The 18609-nt window shown below is 45.4% G+C and overlaps 1 protein-coding gene across 6 annotated transcripts in view; it reads left to right on the forward strand.

Annotated features, from left to right (window-relative positions):
• The window catches only part of NCAPG2 (non-SMC condensin II complex subunit G2), a 46224-nt gene that overhangs the window by 27067 nt on the left and 548 nt on the right, over nucleotides 1–18609 (forward strand). For 5 of the 6 annotated variants that reach the window (XM_082192190.1, XM_082192191.1, XM_082192192.1 and 2 more), the window contains exons 22-27: nucleotides 4793–4892; nucleotides 6929–7113; nucleotides 9749–9895; nucleotides 12889–12992; nucleotides 16466–16563; nucleotides 17449–17554. In XM_082192190.1, the coding sequence (XP_082048316.1) occupies nucleotides 4793–4892; nucleotides 6929–7113; nucleotides 9749–9895; nucleotides 12889–12992; nucleotides 16466–16563; nucleotides 17449–17554 (740 nt within the window). The remainder of the gene's footprint in view (nucleotides 1–4792; nucleotides 4893–6928; nucleotides 7114–9748; nucleotides 9896–12888; nucleotides 12993–16465; nucleotides 16564–17448; nucleotides 17555–18609) is intronic. The other variant, XM_082192195.1, reaches the window with a different exon arrangement.

The following is an 18609-nucleotide window of genomic DNA, read 5'->3' on the forward strand; positions in this document are numbered from 1 at the left end:
GCCACCGATGGTGATGCGCCTTGGCAACCACAGGGAAGTCATCAGTTTTAATGTCACCCAACTGTCGGACACGCCCATTGTGTTGGGCATGAGTTGGCTGGACAGGCACAGTCCGACACTGGCTTGGTACCAGAGACAGCTGATCTTCGGCTCCTCTTATTGCGCAGAACACTGCATCCTGCCCAGACAGGAGGGAGAGGAGGAGGAATCACAACTGCAGTTGGGAACGTTGCAAGCAGTCCCCCACAAATACGCAGACTTTCTGGAGGTCTTCTGCGAGAAAGAGGCTGACAAGCTACCACCGCACAGGCAATATGACTGCAAGATTGACCTCCTACCAGGGGCGACGCTGCCGAAAGGGAAGCTGTATTCCATGTCTGAGGACGAATTACAGGAACTCAAACAGTTCATAGATCACAATTTGCAGCGCGGTTTCATCCGGGAGTCCAGGGCAGTAGGGGGCAGTCCTGTTTTCTTCGTGAAGAAGAAAGACACGCCCCAAAAAAGACTGGTGGTGGATTTTCGCCTCTTAAACAAGATGACCAAGCCTTCTGATTTCCCCATGCCCAGGATTGACGACCTACTAGCGACGGTGCGCAAGGGACGCGTGTTCACCAAGTTGGACCTGCGAGGTGCGTACAATCTCATCCGCATGAGGGAGGGCGATGAGTGGAAGACAGCCATGTTCACGCCTCTGGGCACCTACGAATACAGAGTGATGCCGTTTGGATTGCAAAACGGTTCTCACTGTTTCCAAGCTTTCATGCATCATGTGTTGGCGGGACTCCTTTACAAGAAGTGCGTCTGCTTTCTGGATGACATCCTGATATTCTCCGAATCGCAGCAAGCCCATGACCAAGATGTTCGGGAGGTGCTGAAGAGGCTGCAGCAGCATAGACTGTACGCCAAACTGGAGAAGTGCCAGTTCGACACGACGGAGGTGGATTTCTTGGGTTACAAGTTGTCGGACAAGGGGCTAGCCATGGACAGCGCCAAGGTTCGTGCGGTGTTGGATTGGAAGAGCCCGCGCAACCGGAAGGAGGTCCAGCGGTTTGTCGGCTTCGCCAACTTCTATCGCAAGTTTATCAAGGGGTTCGCGATGCAGACGGCGGCCATTACGGACACGCTAAGCTCCAAGAAAAAGAAATTCATCTGGACGGAGCAGGCGGAGCAGTCCTTTCAAGCACTCAAGCGTCTCTTCGCGTCGGAAGAGCAACTGCTGCATATCGACCCCAGCAGACCGATGCGGGTAGAGACAGACGCGTCCGATAGAGCAGTGGGAGCTGTCCTGCTGCAAAGGGACCCACAGGGGGTCTGGAGGCCGGGAGCGTTCTACTCCAGAAAGCTCAGCAAGTCGGAGCAGAACTACACCATCTGGGACAGGGAGTTGCTGGCCATTCATGCAGCTTTCAAGGCGTGGAGGCACTTCCTGATCGGCGCCAAGCACACGGTGCAGGTCTGCACGGATCACAAGAATCTGGAGCACTGGCGCACGGCTCAGTTCCTGAACCAGAGGCAGATACGTTGGGCGGAGTTCTTTGCTGACTTCAATTTCCGAATAGAGTACGTCCCAGGCGACACCAACGTCATGGCGGATGCACTGTCCCGCAAACCGCAATACCTCGAAGAGGCGACGCCAGCGGCAGCCATGCACATCTTCGCGCCAACAGCGTGGGCGTGCGCTTCAGCCACAGTAGACCTGGATGCGGTGCGGCGGGCGTTGCAGGACGACTCCTTCGCGCAGGCGAAGATGGCAGAGGTGCACAAGGGCACGGCGAAGGGCGACGAGTTCCAGATACGAGACGGCTTGCTCTTACGTAAAGGGGCCATCTACGTGCCGGGAGACGAACTTCGCGCCAGGGTACTGCAGCAGCTGCACGACGCACCCACGGCTGGGCACTTTGGCACGGAAAAAACGGTGGAATTAGTCGCAAGGGACTTTTGGTGGCCCAGACTGAGAGGGGAAGTCGCGGACTACGTTGCGAGGTGCGACACCTGCCAGAGGGCCAAACCGGTGCACAAACCACCGGCGGGACTGCTGGAACCGCTGCAAACGCCGTTTGAACCGTGGGAGAGGGTGGCCCTGGACTTTGTTACGGATCTACCCAGCTCGAGAGGCAAGACAGCTGTACTAGTGGTGGTGGACTTGTTCACCAAGATGGCACATTTCATTCCGTGTGCGAAGGTGGCCACGGCGGAACAAACCGCCAAACTGTTCATAGATCACGTGTTCAAAGTGCATGGTCTGCCGCGGTCTATCCTGTCCGACCGCGGGCGCCAGTTCGTCTCGAATTTCTGGCAGAAGCTGATGAGTTTTCTAAATGTCAAGGTCGATCTGGCATCAGCAAGACACCCGCAGACCAACGGGCAAGCAGAGAGGGTCAATGCCATCATGCAGCAGTACCTGAGATGCTATGCCAATCAACAACCTGCGACCTGGGTGGATTACCTGCCGCTCGCCGAGTTCGCTTACAACAACACGAAGCACGTGTCCACAGGGGTGACGCCGTTCTTCGCCAACAATGGGAGGAATCCCAGAACCTTCCCGGGACGGGAGAGAGTGGGGGACGGAGAACCACAGACGGCGGACGCGTTCGCGTCAGAGTTGCAGGCGGTACACGATCAACTCAGACGGCAGCTGGAGCTAGCTAAGCACGCCTACAAGGTGCAAGCTGACAAGCACAGGCGGGTTGGCGAAGAGATCCAAGTGGGAGACTGGGTCTGGTTGGCAGCCCACGCAGTGCCGACCAGGTCACTAGCCAAGAAGAAGTTGGGGCACAAGCAAATTGGTCCGTACCAAGTCGAAGCACAGATCAACCCGGTAGCCTTCCGACTGGTGCTGCCGGAGGGTTCCAGAATGCATCCGGTGTTCCACAGGTCGGTGCTCACTCCCTACAAGGCACCTCACAGATTCCAGGAGCCAGGGACGGCACCGAGTCCGTTCCGGGAGCGGACGGAAACGCGAGGGGTGACGCAGCAAGACCCCATCAACGAGGTCACGGAGATTTTGGACTCCAGATGGGGGGAAGAGGGAGTCGAATACCTCCTAGCCAGAGAGGGCACCCGGGCCAGCGCCAATAGCTGGGTGCCAGACTACGCTTTGGAGGAACCCCTGCTCAAGGACGAGTTTCATGCCCTTTTCCCACACAGGCCCATGCCAGCGAGCTTCTTCGACGACTGGCTGTTCACGCCCACACTTTCTTCCAGCACGTTCCATGGATTCGACTCGGACGGGGAACCCGCACTGAGCACCCGTTCCCCAGAAGGATCGCCGGCGGGTTCGGCGTCAGACACCTCGTATTGGTGGGACGATCGACCGGAGGAGCAATGGCGCCGGAAGTGGCTGGAGATGCCAGGTCGAGCGACCGACGCAGAGACTGACATGGACGTGTTCGGGGAGGACCTTGGGTTCGAGCACGGCGGTACAGAGATGGAAGCGGAACAGGTCAACGTCGGCGACCGCGAGGAGGAAGACTCGGAGGTCTTCAGTTGGCGGCCAACCACGGGGAGCGAACTGTATCCGGCATTCCCTCCCGTGATGATGGAGCACCCAGCACCCACACCTGAAAGCGGGGAGGGGGGAAGGGGGGGCTTCGAGGGGGGGATGGATGTCAGGGGTTCAGGAGCAGAGACGCAGAGAAGGGAGGAAGCAGAGAGCGAGGGGGAGGAATCCGAAGGGAAAATGAGTGATGATGACGACCCGAGATCTCCAAGCCTAAGCAGTGAGTCAGAGGACTCCCAAAAGGGAGCCCCAGTGAGCAGAGCAAGGGGGGGATCCGGGGGGACACCCCAGGAGGAAGGGAACAGAGGAGATTCAGAGAGTAGCAGCTGGAAGTCGGGACCCACGCTCATAACTGAGGGCGGCAGCAGCTGGAAGTCGGGACCCACGCTCAAGACTGAGAGCAGCAGGGAGGAAGGTAGCCAGGCATCGGGTTCCGGAGGCTGTCAGCAGGAGGGAGGGCACGAGTCAGGGGTGGTCACGCCCTCCTCAGAGAGCGAGGCAACGGTTAAGAGGAAAGTAGAGAGTTGGGCGCGCGCGCCAAGTTCAAATGCAGCGGAAGCTGGAGCAGTAAGCAGCCCGGAGAGTGAGCCAGGTCCCAAAGCCCGCCGCAAGGAGGCAGAAGGATCAGGGGGGTCAGCGTCAGAGGAGAGTAGAAAGGAGGAGGCCCAGGGGGGCAGAAGGACCCAGAGACGTAGGGAGAGGCGAAGGAGGTGGAGCAAGGCTAGGGTATTAAGCTGGTGTGCAAGAGGCGGGGACTCAGACGGGTCTTCGCCGACCTAGGGCAGAAGGTGTAGAGCTGCACGCTGCAGTTCGGAAATGAAACCTGTAACTTAATAAAGACTCTTATAAAGTGAACGCTGGCGGACTTGGTCCTATGTGAGCTGGGACTGGGTGGCAGCTCTGACATTAAGAAACATGTAATTTTAATATTAGCTAATGGGATGATTAAATAAACTCCCTATGTCTATAAAATAACTGCCCTTCAGTTATTCTGCTTGAAGGGTAGCACTGTAAAGTTTGTTTATTCACCTATAAAAGTTGATCCAATAGCAAGAGCTTATTTACTGAGCTGACATTATGGAATAGTGGATTTAAAAAAAATTAATAACCACAAAAATGTTTAACAGAAATTTTAAAAATTAAACGTATTTCCTAGCTTGCTAACAACTTGTCATCCATTTCCTAATCTCAAGCATGCTTTAATCTCAATAACTGCTTAATAACTGCATCTAAATATTAAATACTGGTCATGCACAAAAATCTTAATATATTTCAACTTTTCATATGTAGAATTACCTGACAGTTTGCAAAGATGTTATAGCTGTTGGCCTTGGTGATTCAGAATTTCAAGCACACCTTTTGAACTTGACCATTGTCATCATACACACAGGTATGTTTCTGGCTAATTAACGCTGCCTTTTGTTTTGTGTGGTTAAGATACATTGTTTGGCCCATAAGCCTTTAAAACATGACAAGGATTCCACATTTCCAAAATTAAAATTTGTGAAACTATGTACTTTAAACGTTGTGTATACACATGCATACACAGACACACACACCAGTATGCAAGGTAAACATACAGAGTAGATCCCAGAGAAGAGAAAATTAGCAACACTGGAAAAAACATATATTGTGTAATAAAATACATATTTATAAGGGTTGCATCCGATGCCATCTGTGGACAAGTAGAACTTTACCTTCCTCTCCTCTTCCATGCAACCCTCACAATCTTCTTTGAGGTGCTGCAAGAGGAAGGAGAGAAGTCTAATTCATATAGTGGGGCTTCACATCATGAAGTTTGTTTGTACAATACTGGATTCTGTCCAAATGGTATAAATTGTAGTAAGACATTGTTGATACAAGTAGGTTTCTGTACGCAGTAATAACAAATAAGTTATATAATGACTGTGCAATTCAGCTGTTGATACTAAAATGAATTTTATAAATGCTGTTCTAGAAAGTACTAGTTCCAGAGGTGGGCCTGAACTGCATATTGTGCAAGCAGTTAGATAGCAGTGATGTGTCTCTGATGCAGAGAACAAAGCAAATCCAGCACAGATACTATAATCACAGTTCAATGATTACCCTACAGGATATACCTAGTAAGATGGACCTCTTTTAACTACTTCACCAAAATACCTCCTTTTCTGAGTGCATTAATTGGATAGTAAAGCCATAGAGCCAAAACAGTTCCTCTCCTGTATTAGAAATGGGGGTCCTTTTTCAGTGTGAAAGCCGCATTGCCTTCTGGACAGCCTTCCATGGACCACGGGTCAGTTGTAGGCAGAGTAACAAATGTCAATTTTACCTTCGGTAGAGTAGGCTAGTTTCTACACCCACTCACATGCCCCTCTCTAAGCAAGAGCTTTTATCTGAGTTCATGGACACATTTCAGTTGGGCAAAAATGCTTGGCCAGGCCACTGAGGGTGTATGGCCTAGGGAGACAGATTCTGAGTGCCAGAGAGAGAGGCTTGGAGAGCCACAGTCATTCTCCAACGCTGAGGCTCCTCGCTTCTGTCCTTTATTATTATGATGTCCACAGTGTCTATGCAGCAGCCTCGACTCTTTTGATGCACATAATTGGCAGCTTCACTATATGCTCTTCTGAATATATCATTAAGTTGACACTTGGGCAGCCCTTTGTTTCAGGCTAAGAAAGCCTATTCTTGAGTAGTCTTTGGCTGTCTTTGTTTCTGGATGAATAGGCATTCTGTGTGCACATGTGCAAGAAACCAGGTAGGACACATGGCATCCATGGCATGGGTGGAAAGAGACATGATGGGGATATAGGTCAAATCCTGTTTTGCTACCTTGCAGAAAAAGAGTGTGCATAGGGTACTGTAACTTCATATAGGAGCTAAACTGGTGAGGAATGCCTGTGACATTGATGTGGTTTAGTGGTTAGAGTGTCTGAGTAGGACCTAGGAAGCCAAGGTTCAAATACCCACTCAGCCGTAGAATTGTAGAGTTGGAAGGGACCCTGAGGGTCATCTAGTCCAACCCCTTGCAATGCAGAAATTCTGCCCACAGCTGTCCCTGGATGGGCTCAAACCACCAACCTTCTGGTTAACAGCCAGATACACTGACTCATTGTGCCACAGGCTCCCTGGATACCATGAAGCTTTCTGGGTGACCTTGGGCCAGTCACTGCCTCTCAGCCTAGCATAGTATCTCACAGGGTTGTTGTAGGGATTAAATGGGAGAAGGGTAGAACCATGTACCTTACCTTGAGTGCCTTGGAGAAAAAGGGGAGATATACATGCAATAAATTAATTAAATCAATAAATATTGAAAGATCATAGGATCAATAATCTCCAGGAATTAATTGGCCATTAGACAGTCAGACAGACAGACAGTTATATGGGGTGGCATAGCATAGCTTAAACTCTGAATTCTGATAGTTAATTCAGTTTTTCTTTGCTTAGACAGAGGCTATGTCTGCATTCCAATGATACTTGGTATCCTGAGAGAGATGGTTGAAGCTTCTTTAGCCCATAATACTGATAGCAGTGACTGGGAAGAGCTTCTTGACAATGTTCAGAAGATGTTCCAGAAGATTCTAGAATGTATGGCACTGAGACTCAGAAGACAGCGTGAAGAAGGAATCCAGGTATTTGTTGCATATGAAGTTGGCCAGCTTGTTTCTTGCCAAATGAATGACTTATTCTATCTACAATTATTGGGGAGTGAAACCTTTAAGGTGATGTGAACACTTTTCCATTTGACAATAACGGCTGTATTGGCCAGGCATGGCTGTTGCTCACTAAAGAGTATAGATACCATAACTTGGGAGAATAGCCTCCAAAGAAATAGGGGGTATTGATTTTTCTCTATAGCAAGGAAATGTGTGTCCCTTTGATGCTTACTTTTACTCTTAAACCAACTTTAAAAAAATGAAAGGCAAGAGCTCATAAAAAGAAACACAGAGAAACACACCAGTTAAAAGGAAGAAGTAACAGTATACCGTATTTTTCGTCCTATAGGGCGCACCTCGGTGTTTTTTGGGGGAAATGAATAAAAAAAAATTCTCCCCCCCCCCCGCCGCGGCTGCTGCCCCAAGCCTTGTGCACACCTGCCCGAAGCACGGGGCACCCTCCGGAGGGCTCCGCGTGCTTGGGGCGACAGGCTGCCACCCCAAGTCTCGCGCGCTCGGCGGGACCTCCTGCCGGGCGCGCAAGGCTTGCGGACACTCGCCGGGGTTGCAGGCTGCTGCCCGCAAGCCTTGTGAGCCTGCGGGAACTCCCGCCGGGCTTGCAAGGCTTGTGGATAGCTTCCTGAAGCCTGGAGAGCGAGAGGGGTCGGTGCGCACCGATGCCTCTCACTCTCCAGGCTTCAGCGAAAGCCTGCATTCGCCCCATAGGACGCATACACATTTCCCCTTCATTTTTGGAGGGGAAAAAGTGCGTCCTATGGGGCGAAAAATACAGTACATTTTATATATACCAACAATCTGCCCAGACAAGCAAAATTACTGCTTGATGAAGGGATAAAGTGGTCATTAGTTTTCATAGCAGGCTTTTCAATAGCTTTCATAGAAGTTGGTGCCATGATTTCTCCCCTGTGTCTCTGATGAAGGGCTTGCCTGAAATTCAGTGCTGGTACAAGTGTGAAAGGATGATGGACTAGCTTAAGTAGTGTCTTCAAGCTTTGTATGCCACTATTCCGAAGCTGTTTCCTTATAGCAACCTTGCCAGAAATGTGTTACCTCCACTTTCACTGCTACTTGACTCCTATACAGTATTTCCATTTCGTAGTGAGGTTGTTTAATCCCTTTGTCAGCATTAATTCTTAGTTTCAGTTTCATAAGGATTCATGACCCTGTTTCTTCTTGAGCCTTTTAACACTCTTTATATTGGAAAAATAATTCTGCACAGACTATTGGAACTGGGCTGTTGATCACGATTTGGGTTGTTTCTAAGCAGCAAAGAATTGGAGCACGTTAATTAATTTTACTGTTCTAAGATTTGTGTCATAGTACCAACATGGGAAAGTGCATGTACTTCCTTCCATCCTCCACTTTCTCAAACGATCTAGTGATGCTGCACTGCTTGCATGGGCTGGCTGGAACTGGGTGCGAGACTTGTTCCCTCTTCCACATGAAAGTAGGCAGTTCACCTTCAATGCTCTTTATAGACTGCAGTTACTGGGTACATGTTTTTAAGATGCTACGACTTTCATGAAGATTTTCTCTGCTCTGAGTTGTGCAGCTCTGCCCAAATGATTAAACTCCTGAAAACAGACTCATAACTCTTGTTCTCTCTGAAAGTGTTATCCTTGGGAAATCTAAATCTGTTTATTCAAAGGGCTGTTTATGACTTCTAAAGCTTAGGCCCAGGACCACATTCTGCCATGCAAACCCGCCCGCGTTCTGACACCTTCAGGGGAAGCCCTTCTCTTGATCCTGCCACCCTCACAGGGATATTTGGTAGTGGCTGCTCTCAGACTCTGAAACTCCCATCCTAGAGAAGCTAGACTGACTCTCTTGTTCTGCTGGCAAGTTCCAACAGTTCCAAGTTCCAAGACTGTTTTATTCCAACAGCCTTTAAATAGTGATGTGCTTTTTTTACTATCTGCATTTTAATTACTTTTTAACTACAGTGGTAAAGGTAAAGGGACCCCTGACCATTAGGTCCAGTTGTGACCGACTCTGGGGTTGCGGCGTTCATCTCGCTTTATTGGCCGAGGGAGCCGGCGTTTGTCCGCAGACAGCTTCCAGGTCATGCTGCCAGCATGACTAAGCCGCTTCTGGCGAACCAGAGCAGCCATGGAAAAGCCATTTACCTTCCCACTGGAGTGGTATCTATTTATCTACTTGCACTTTGTGCTTTTGAACTGCTAGGTTGGCAGGAAACTACAGTGGTACCTCAGGTTAAGTACTTAATTCGTTCCGGAGGTCCATTCTTAACCTGAAACTGTTCTTAACCTGAAGCACCACTTTAGCTAATGTGGCCTCCTGCTGCCGCTGCACCGCCAGAGCACGATTTCTGTTCTCATCCTGAAGCAAAGTTCTTAACCTGAAGCACTATTCCTGGGTTAGTGGAGTCTGTAACCTGAAGCATATGTAACCTGAAGTGTATGTAACCCGAGGTACCACTGTACTGTATTACCTTCTATACGTTTGTCTTCTGTATTTTATTTGTATTTTAATTTGTGTACACTGTCTTTGTTGTTCCAGTCTGGGGAATATGTGGATATAAATAAACAGAATTATAATATAATATACAACTATTTTTTATTTGTTCTAGTTCATTCATTCTGTTCAGGAGCCTCTTCGAGAATTTGTACATGTGGTTCAGTGTTCTGCTTTGACTTGTCCAGCTGTTCACCATGGAGTCCTTTCTTCTCTTCTTGCTGCAACAGTAGTCGAGACAGGCTACACCTTGCAACACAAGGTACAAGGCTTTGCTTTGCTTTCTTTCTGAAAATGCTCTGTAAGCATGAAGGGAAAGGGAGGTATCAAGTGATCATGCACAGGTTTATTAGTGAATTGGTGCTGAGAAATATTTTTTGTACTAACTTGTATACTCAGTGTATTTTATAAAAAGAATGTCACCATAAATCCAAGTTCTTATTCTTGTGAATATAAATTGCTTGCTGTTGCACTTTTTATTACAGCTATAAAACTGTGGTTCATTTTTATTGTCTAATAATCTTACCATAAATTTATTATTGTTTGAGAAACTGGCTTGTCTTCAGTTTTTGGAAGAGTTTAGATATAACAACAAAAATCCAGTGCCAGTTAACAAACTACCTTTCATTTATCTTGAATAATGCTAATTTTTTTTTTAACCTATCTTATATACAGTTGATGGTCTAGAGTGGTGACTAATCTGTGACCCTCCAGATGTTGTAGCTTGCCTCAGCCATTAGAGTCAGGAATTATGGGAGCTATAGTCCAAATTAATGTAGAGTGTACCACAGGCTTAGCTACTGCTACTATGAAGCATGCTAGGAGTATCTGTTTTCCATGGACTCTGCTTCCTAAGAGCCTTTAAAATATGTTCAAGCCCACATGTCCACTCAGAAAAGCTGGATAGATTGTTTGGGGATGAGGGGGACTTCTAACAAGCGTTGATTCTACCTGAACTGAAAATGTGAGTTCTGAGTGGCTCTGCTCACCTAAAACAAGAAGTATAAAGGTGGCAGCGGCCGTGATGGAAAGAAAAGGAGAGAGTGGTGTGGAATACTTTCCAGACTTGCAGCCGCTGTCTGCTGTAAGTGGGGAACCACCACTGGTCTACACGTCAAAGATTTTGGCCTCAAGGTTATTAGAAATGCTTCATGTCTCACTATCATTCTTATGGGAATTGAAATTCAGCCTGAAGGTTCTCATGGCAGTAATCCGTCACGCAAAATTACAGTGAGCAAAATGTAGAATGTTCTGCAAAACTGAAAGGCTAAAGGAATGCTTGGTCTCTATTATTACTGTCAGTGACCTTTTGTAAGGTGAGACATGGGGACCAGTATCTTCCCTCCTGGTTCTTTGCTAACAACCATGAAAGAAGCATTTTAAACTGTATTTTCTGATTAGCTTTTGCCGTCTGTTGCTCTGTGCTTCCCCCTCAGAAGAAAGAAATGAGACATAGGCTGCACGAGAAATCTTAAAGCTATCACAGTTAGCTTCTTGGATGAGGAGGAGCACAGCTGCTGAATTTCTGTCTTTGTTTCTTAGAATAATGTTTTACTGGGTGGTTTTGTGTTTTTTTTGCATTTGCTTTTATTATACAGACTTACGTTTTCTGTGTTGTGTTTTTGTATACCACTTAGATATTTTTTAGCAGCTCAAAATTATCTGAAATAAATGTCTTGCCAGACATAAACTGGGGAAGGGGGGAAGGAGGAATGGTCATCCACCTTGCTGTCTTCTGTGCAAGAAATCCTGACAATTACCATTCCCTTTGTTTGGTGTGGACCCCAATCAGGGAGCCCAGCCAGGGTATATACCAAGCCTCAGCTCTGCTGTGACATGTTTACTGGTATTAGATCCAGTTTCTCAAGGACCTATGAATAACCAAGGCTTTGGGGAAATATGCTGAGGGGTGTTCGGGCAGTTTTCAAGCATACAATGGACACTACCTAAGCAAATTCTTGGGACACCAGTAGAGTGAAGGCTGATTCTAGAAACATCACATCTAGTCCAGCTGTCTGTTCAGATCTGCACAATTTGTTTCCATTTCTTTTTCATAGAAATAATAAAGTAGTAGTAGTAGTAGTAGTAGTAGTAGTAGTAGTTGTAGTAGTATTTTCATGGATGAGCTCAGAGTGGCTAATGAATTGTATGGCTTCCAAGTTGTCTCCTATCTAGGCAGCTTACAGGCCAGATCTGAGCTTCATACGAGCTGTCATGTGATTTCATACCGTTCTTCAGGCCCTAGGCTAAAGTCCCCAAGAAATGGCAGCTTCATTGTTGTTAAGTTGCAGATTTGTGAGGACACGAGCCAAATAATAATAATGTAGCTGCATTGATGATGAGTGCTAGAAAAGCTCTAAAACAATTACACACTCCTATGCATACTTTTTTCCTCACTTAATCATTGCTCATTCAAATGTGGAATTCACTCAACTGAACGGCAAAAGCGTGCTTGGAAGAGTCACACTTTAGTAAGGGCTGTGTCAAGGACACAGAGCTGAAGGACTTGGTAATGGTACTTTGAATGAGATTTTCAATTGATAGCTGCCAGTTCAGACCTCAAGCTGGTCAGTGGACACCCTCCCCTCATTCCTACCCAATAAGAAAGTACTATTCCATCAGTTCCCCGTTAGTTATGACCCCTAAATTTACTATTAAGCCACTTTCAACCTTCACACTGCTCTGAATGCCAACAGGTGCAACAGACCTTTCAGAGCTGTTACAGCTTAGTGTGCATTCCCCTATCAAAGCCACAACAATAGCTAATGTACTGTTTGAGATAATGTCATGTAGGAAGTACTGCTTTTGTCAAGGGGATGGCAGTTTCCAAAGCCATTTCTCATGACCTCTCATTCACTCATAAAATGGATTGGCTTCCTAATCCTTAGAAAAACTGCACTTTTGTTATTAGGTGCTATTCTGCATGCACATGTTCCAGTGTTTTTGTTTTGTTTTTTAAATAAGATCTCCAGTACACATTCCAGGACATGGCAGGGGGCTGAGCAAGAATTGGCTGGCTCTATGCTTTGCCTCAATAACGGTATCAAGTAACGAGACAATAGGAGCTGAATGCTCCTTCCGCCTGTCAGCTTTCCTTTTTTAAAATCCTAATTGTAGACATCTAGTAATTCTTTTTCTGGCTGTTCCGGTTCTGGTGAAATATTACATAAACTTAAAGTATCAAAATTCTTTGCATGCTGTGTATTCGCTTCCAGTTTGCCTGAATAGAGTCTCTTTGGGTTTCTTCCGCTTTAGGCGTCCACTCCAGAAGAGCTGACTCCACCTAAGTCTTTTTCAGACCTCCCCCCACTTTCAAGTATTTTGATGGCAATAGTGAACAAGTCAGCAAATGTGGTCAGGTAAGTTCTTTCTATCCCCACACCCCAAATGTATGCGGCAAAGCAGATAGCCCCATTTCTTCTTGCATCACTGCTTGTACTCCTGCCCACATTGCGGAGGAGCAAGTGTACCTTCCCTCCCTGTACCATGCAGTTGAACCCTTGAGTGTGATGTGGGCTGCTAATGGCAGTGCTTTACATGAGCATGCGAAAGAAAGAGCTGATGGGGTAAGTATGAACTGGAGCCAAGCTTTAATTCCTTGTAGATATAAAGGCAGTTAATATCCACTGGCAGATTTCCATGTCTTATCAGCCAACTTTTATGCTAGGCTTTTTGTTTCTTCCTTTATTTTCCAAATTGGTAAGAGCTCCTTCCTAGGGACATGGGTGACGCTGTGGGTTAAACCACAGAGCCTAGGGCTTGACGATTGGAAGGTCAGCAGTTCAAATCCACACGACTGGGTGAGCTCTCGTTGCTTGCTCCCTGCTCCTGCCAACCTAGCAGTTCGAAAGCACGTCAAAGTGCAAGTAGATAAATAGGTACCGCTCCGGCGGGAAGGTAAACAGCGTTTCAGTGCGCTGCTCTGGTTTGCCAGAAGTGGCTTAGTCATGCTGGCCACATGACCCGGAAGCTGTACACTGGCTCCCTCGGCCAGTAAAGCGAGATGAGCACCGCAACCCCAGAGTCATCTGCGACTGGACCTAACGGTCAGGGGTCCCTTTACCTTTAAGAGCTCCTTCAGACCTACACTTTATAATGGCAGCCTGAATGCATTTAGTTATAGTTTCTTTTTTACTGGAACCTTAATTTAGCACTAGTATGTTGAAGACTAGTTTTACCACTCTTCAAACATCATACAAACAGCTATTTTAGGCCTGCAATGTTGATCCACCCTACATTTTTTAAAAAAATTATAATAAAAAAATCCAGGAAAATGGGTTCTACTTTAAATATACATACAGTGGTGCCTCGCAAGACGAAAAACTCGCTAGACGAAAGGGTTTTTCGGTTTTGTGTTGCTTCGCTAGACGAATTTCCCTAAGGGCTTGCTTCGCAAGACAAAAACGTCTTGCACTTTTTTCTTAAAGCCGCTTGAAGAGGCGCAGTTGCGACGGACCGTGCTTCGCAAGACGAAAAACATTGCAAGATGAAAAGACTCGTGGAACCACTGTATGTGGTCATCACTGCTTGGGATACATGCAGTTGCCCTTATCAAAATACACTGTAGATTGCCACTGTGGGGCCCCCAACCCCAGGCAATTGGGCTGTGTTTCTTGTCTTAGTTTGACAGCTGTATCAGAGAAAGGAAAGAAGACCACCTCCTTAGAACTCTCCTCCCCCACATGGTGGTCTCTGCCTTGGCAGTAAGTGACAAGCTGTTCTCCAGTCAATGCCTTTATCTTGAAGCAAGCTACTGTTATTCCCACTCCACCCCATCCCGGGCTTTAAGCTATCTAGTTGAAGCCTATTCTACTATGCATTTCCTAGAACAAAATGGATGAACAAAGACTCTTCCAAGTTGCTTCAGTTTCTCAAGTATATGTATTGAAGCAGAATGACGGACAGTCAGTTTTAAGACCACTCACCGAAGAAATTTGCAAAAATTAAGGTTCTCCCTCTAAAATGACATGCCCTAGTCTGTTATACTTGATTTAAGCTGGAAATTTATTTACTAAGAACCTGTTTAACTATTCATGTACTTACTTCTATTCATATACTGTACTTATTTCTGTATTTGACAACATTAATCTAAAAAACACAGTTTTAGAGCTCATAGTGAATTGTTCAGTTTCCAGGGATCAGGAACTTGTTGCATTTGAAACTACCATTTTTGCCACATACAGTCCTTGAATCTAAAATCTATCTTTCTTGTAACCATTGCTGCTGAAACCATACTTTGTCATCAGTTTAGCTCAGTGTTGAAATGCACTTCCTTTCTCATGAGAACTATTTCCTAGTAAGAAAAGTGTGAGCGTGTATTGGGTGGCAGTGGTGCATTACTCCTAGAAGACTGAATATTTTGCCATTTTCACTTTCAAATGCAACATGAGAAGCTGAATATGATTGTACTCGGTTTTCCTCACTCAGATAGGGTGTAGTTCACAGGCAGTTTTATATATGTTGTTGCATGGTGAGTTGCTTGAGGAAGCAATTCATAAACAAAATAAATAATGGTAGTGGGAAAGATATTTAATTAAATATTGCTGGTGCATAGCCAAGGGATAAATGTGTGGACGGACTCTGTGGATGGCAAAATGGTAGACTTTGGTACATGGAAGGATCCATGCTTTGTAGCATGAATTGTAAATCGCTTTGAGAGGTGAGCAATTGAATTTGGTTATTGGTCGGTGGATGAGCTACGATTAACAGTGAAGGAAACATCATTATGGGTTAATTGTAAGATAACTGAGCTGCCATTGTAAAGAGGGTGATTGTAATTTGATACATGAAGCAATGTATTTCTAGCAAAGGTGATACAGTCGTACCTCGGAAATCGAATGGAATCTGTTCCGGAAGTCCGTTTGACTTCCAAAATGTTCAGAACCCAAGGCACGGCTTCCAATTGGCTGCAGGAAGCTCCTGCAGCCAATTGGAAGCCGCGGAAGCCCCATCAGATGTTCAGGTTCCAAAGAACATTCGCAAACTGGAACACTCACTTCCAGGTTGGTGGCATTTGGGAGCCAAAACATTTAACTCGCAATGCATTCGGGATCCAAGGTACGACTGTATTTTGCAAACAGGGCAGAGCATTTACTGTAGCACAGGTAACTGGTCTATTTAGAAAAAGACCCTCTGTGAGGACCACATGGTATACCAATATATTGGAATAACCAAAAGAGGGAGCTGAAGGGAGAAGCTGAAGGGAGATTGTGGGCACGAGAATTTTTGGCAGTAAATTGGATGTGATCAAGTTGGGTTAGAGATTGTTGTGGAAGTAAAGGTTGCTGTTGGGCAAAAGACACGAGTTGCTGAATTATACAAAGGATGTTGGTGACTTTATGTTTCTAAATGCTTGTGCAGTAGGTAGAGCATGAGACTCTTAATCACAGAGTCGAGAGTTCATGTTGGGCAAAAGATCCCTGCACTGCAGGGGGTTGGGCTAGTTGACCTCATGGCCCCTTCCAACTCGAGATTTCTATTATTGTCATGCTAACAATGGAGATGTGGTGTTTTGTCCTATTTGCCCACCTCCTCACCCAGATACACTGGAATGGAGGGAGTTAACTAGGAAAGGATTAGGGCTATGGTCTGCCTAGAGAGGCTGAAGTGGAAAGTTTGAGGTAGGAGGGAGGGGGAAAAACTGGGCCGAAGGTGGAGAAAGGAAGTAGCTGTTCTGAGGTTCCTGGAGAGGGCGAAGTGACAGCAATTGATTTGGTAACAGTGCCTTGAATTTATTAAGAGTTTTGCACAGGATCTTAAACCTAAGAACTCTGAAAGCTATTCCCCCCCCCTCTTTACTTGTATATTTAATGCATATTCCGTTCATTCTTAGATCTTTTCTAAAGGAGTTAACAGAGTCCATTGAGTCTGAAGAAATTGAAGGGATTGTCAGCATTGCAGCAACTGTGTACATTGTTGCTTTAATTAAAGGTGAGTAAAAACAAGACTTTGAAATCATTGAAAGTTGCACAAGTTTAATTCCGATTTTTGGACTCCCGCATTGCTTTTGACAACCCCTTATCAAAGACTTTAGAATAAGCTTGCTCGTTAAAGCTTGCTAGTAAAAGATCAAGAAGCAGGCATTGGAAGTAAACTGGTTCTCCTAAGAGAGGGAGATAAGTATGACTCTCCTAAGGATCTGTATAGGGACCAAGGCCACTTAACTTGTTAAAAATGATTTGAAGTTGGGTGAGCAGGGAAGTAACCAAGTTTGCAGATGATGTCAAATTATCTGAGATGTTGGAAACACAAGCAGACTGCGAAATGCTACAAGGGAATCTCTGCAAGCTAGCTTGAATAGGTGTTAAAATGGAGAATGAGGTTTAACAGCTGTAAATGTTGAGTGATTCATATTGGGGTAAAAAACCTAACTGTGACAAACCAGAAGAGAGAGTTTGAGGTTCATAGATAGCTGAATGAAAGCATGAACTCTGAGTGTGTTGTGGGGGGGGGGTAGCTAAAGGGCAAATTCTGTGCTAGAAATGATTGGAGAAACCAAATTGCTAGCATTTTCCTGAATAGGTTTCTTTTGGGCAGCAAAGATCTAACACTTACTGAAAACTTCAGATTCTGTATAAATGCAAATACCTTGTAGTATTTATTTTTCACAAAATGCTGTTTGATTTCCAGAACAAATTATTGCCTCTGTTCAAAAAAGCAATTGAATCCATGGCTAGCTTGAAAGGATTCTTTTAGTGCAGCCACGATTAGTGGATTTACTTTTACACCTTAGGGGAATGTTTCTGTTCCCTTTTCTGTTCTACCTATTTCTGTTTCTCAGTAAGGCTCACTAGTTTTCATAATCACGTTTTTCAGCAGGTAAGCATAGGCCATCATACATAAAGGATATAGCATCTGCCCTTCAGAGGAAGTTAACATCATACAGCGAGATTATCAAGGAAGGTGGTAGCAGCATGGAAAGGTAAATAAACCTTTGGGTGGAATGTTTACGTTCTGCTTTGTAGAAAAGATATATACTAGTGCTGGTGTGTAATGCATTATTTTAATTGCAAAAATATTGATATACCACCATTCATTAAAAATATCACAACATCTGCAATAATAGTACATAAAACCATATGAAGCAGTCTGGTCTTAAGCAGTTTAGATTTTATCTTCTCATTGGCCTTATGTATCATGATAGAATTGCAAAGTTAGAAGGGACCACGAGGGTCATCTAGTCCAGCCCTCTGCAATGCATGAATCGTTTTGCACAATGTGGGGCTTGAACAGATAACCCTAAGATTCAGAATCTCGTGCTCTCCCGACTGAGCTATCTTGTTGCGTAATAAGTTATTTGAGGCCCACACGGAGCATGGAAAGAAAGAAAGAAAGAAAGAAATGCCTTTCAGTTTTTTCTTGCAATTCTAAAGGGGTTTTTTGTTTAGTTTTTGAACAACACATGCAGCTATATGTTAGCAGCAAAGCTTCTGCTTTTCTCCATACTTCATGTATATTGAACGTATTAGGTCATGCAAGATGAGATCAAATACAATAGAAGGCATCAGTGGTTTTTGATTCAGTGATCAGTATGTTATTTAATTGTTTAAAAGATTCCAGCTAATGCCATTTGCAAATGGATACTCTTAGCCACGTCTCTCCGTGTTAATAAACAAACAATGTTCTTAATACTTGGAACTAGCTAATAAAGACTTTGAGTACTTTACCCCCAGTATCTTTCTCATTGTGAGAATGCATCAAATTTCTAAAATCTTAGGAATCCATCAAAGGTAACATGGCTTGTTTCCATTAGCATCTTGTGCAAGTTTCTTTCTTATTACAGTGTACACAACAGTGTGGAATGGGGATATGAGACAGAGTACTTTTGTTTGAAGCTCAATGCTCTCCCAATAAGCTCTTCGGTACAGAAAACCTTATACGTAGAGTATATTGCTGCATAGGAAGATCACCAGGATGGGGCCTTGACTAGGAGATATAAATCTAATCAGTACAAAACCCAGTTCATAGTGCTGTGAA

This window comes from Podarcis vaucheri (assembly GCF_965113315.1).
Source record: "Podarcis vaucheri genome assembly, chromosome: 12".
Lineage (NCBI taxonomy): Eukaryota > Metazoa > Chordata > Lepidosauria > Squamata > Lacertidae > Podarcis > Podarcis vaucheri.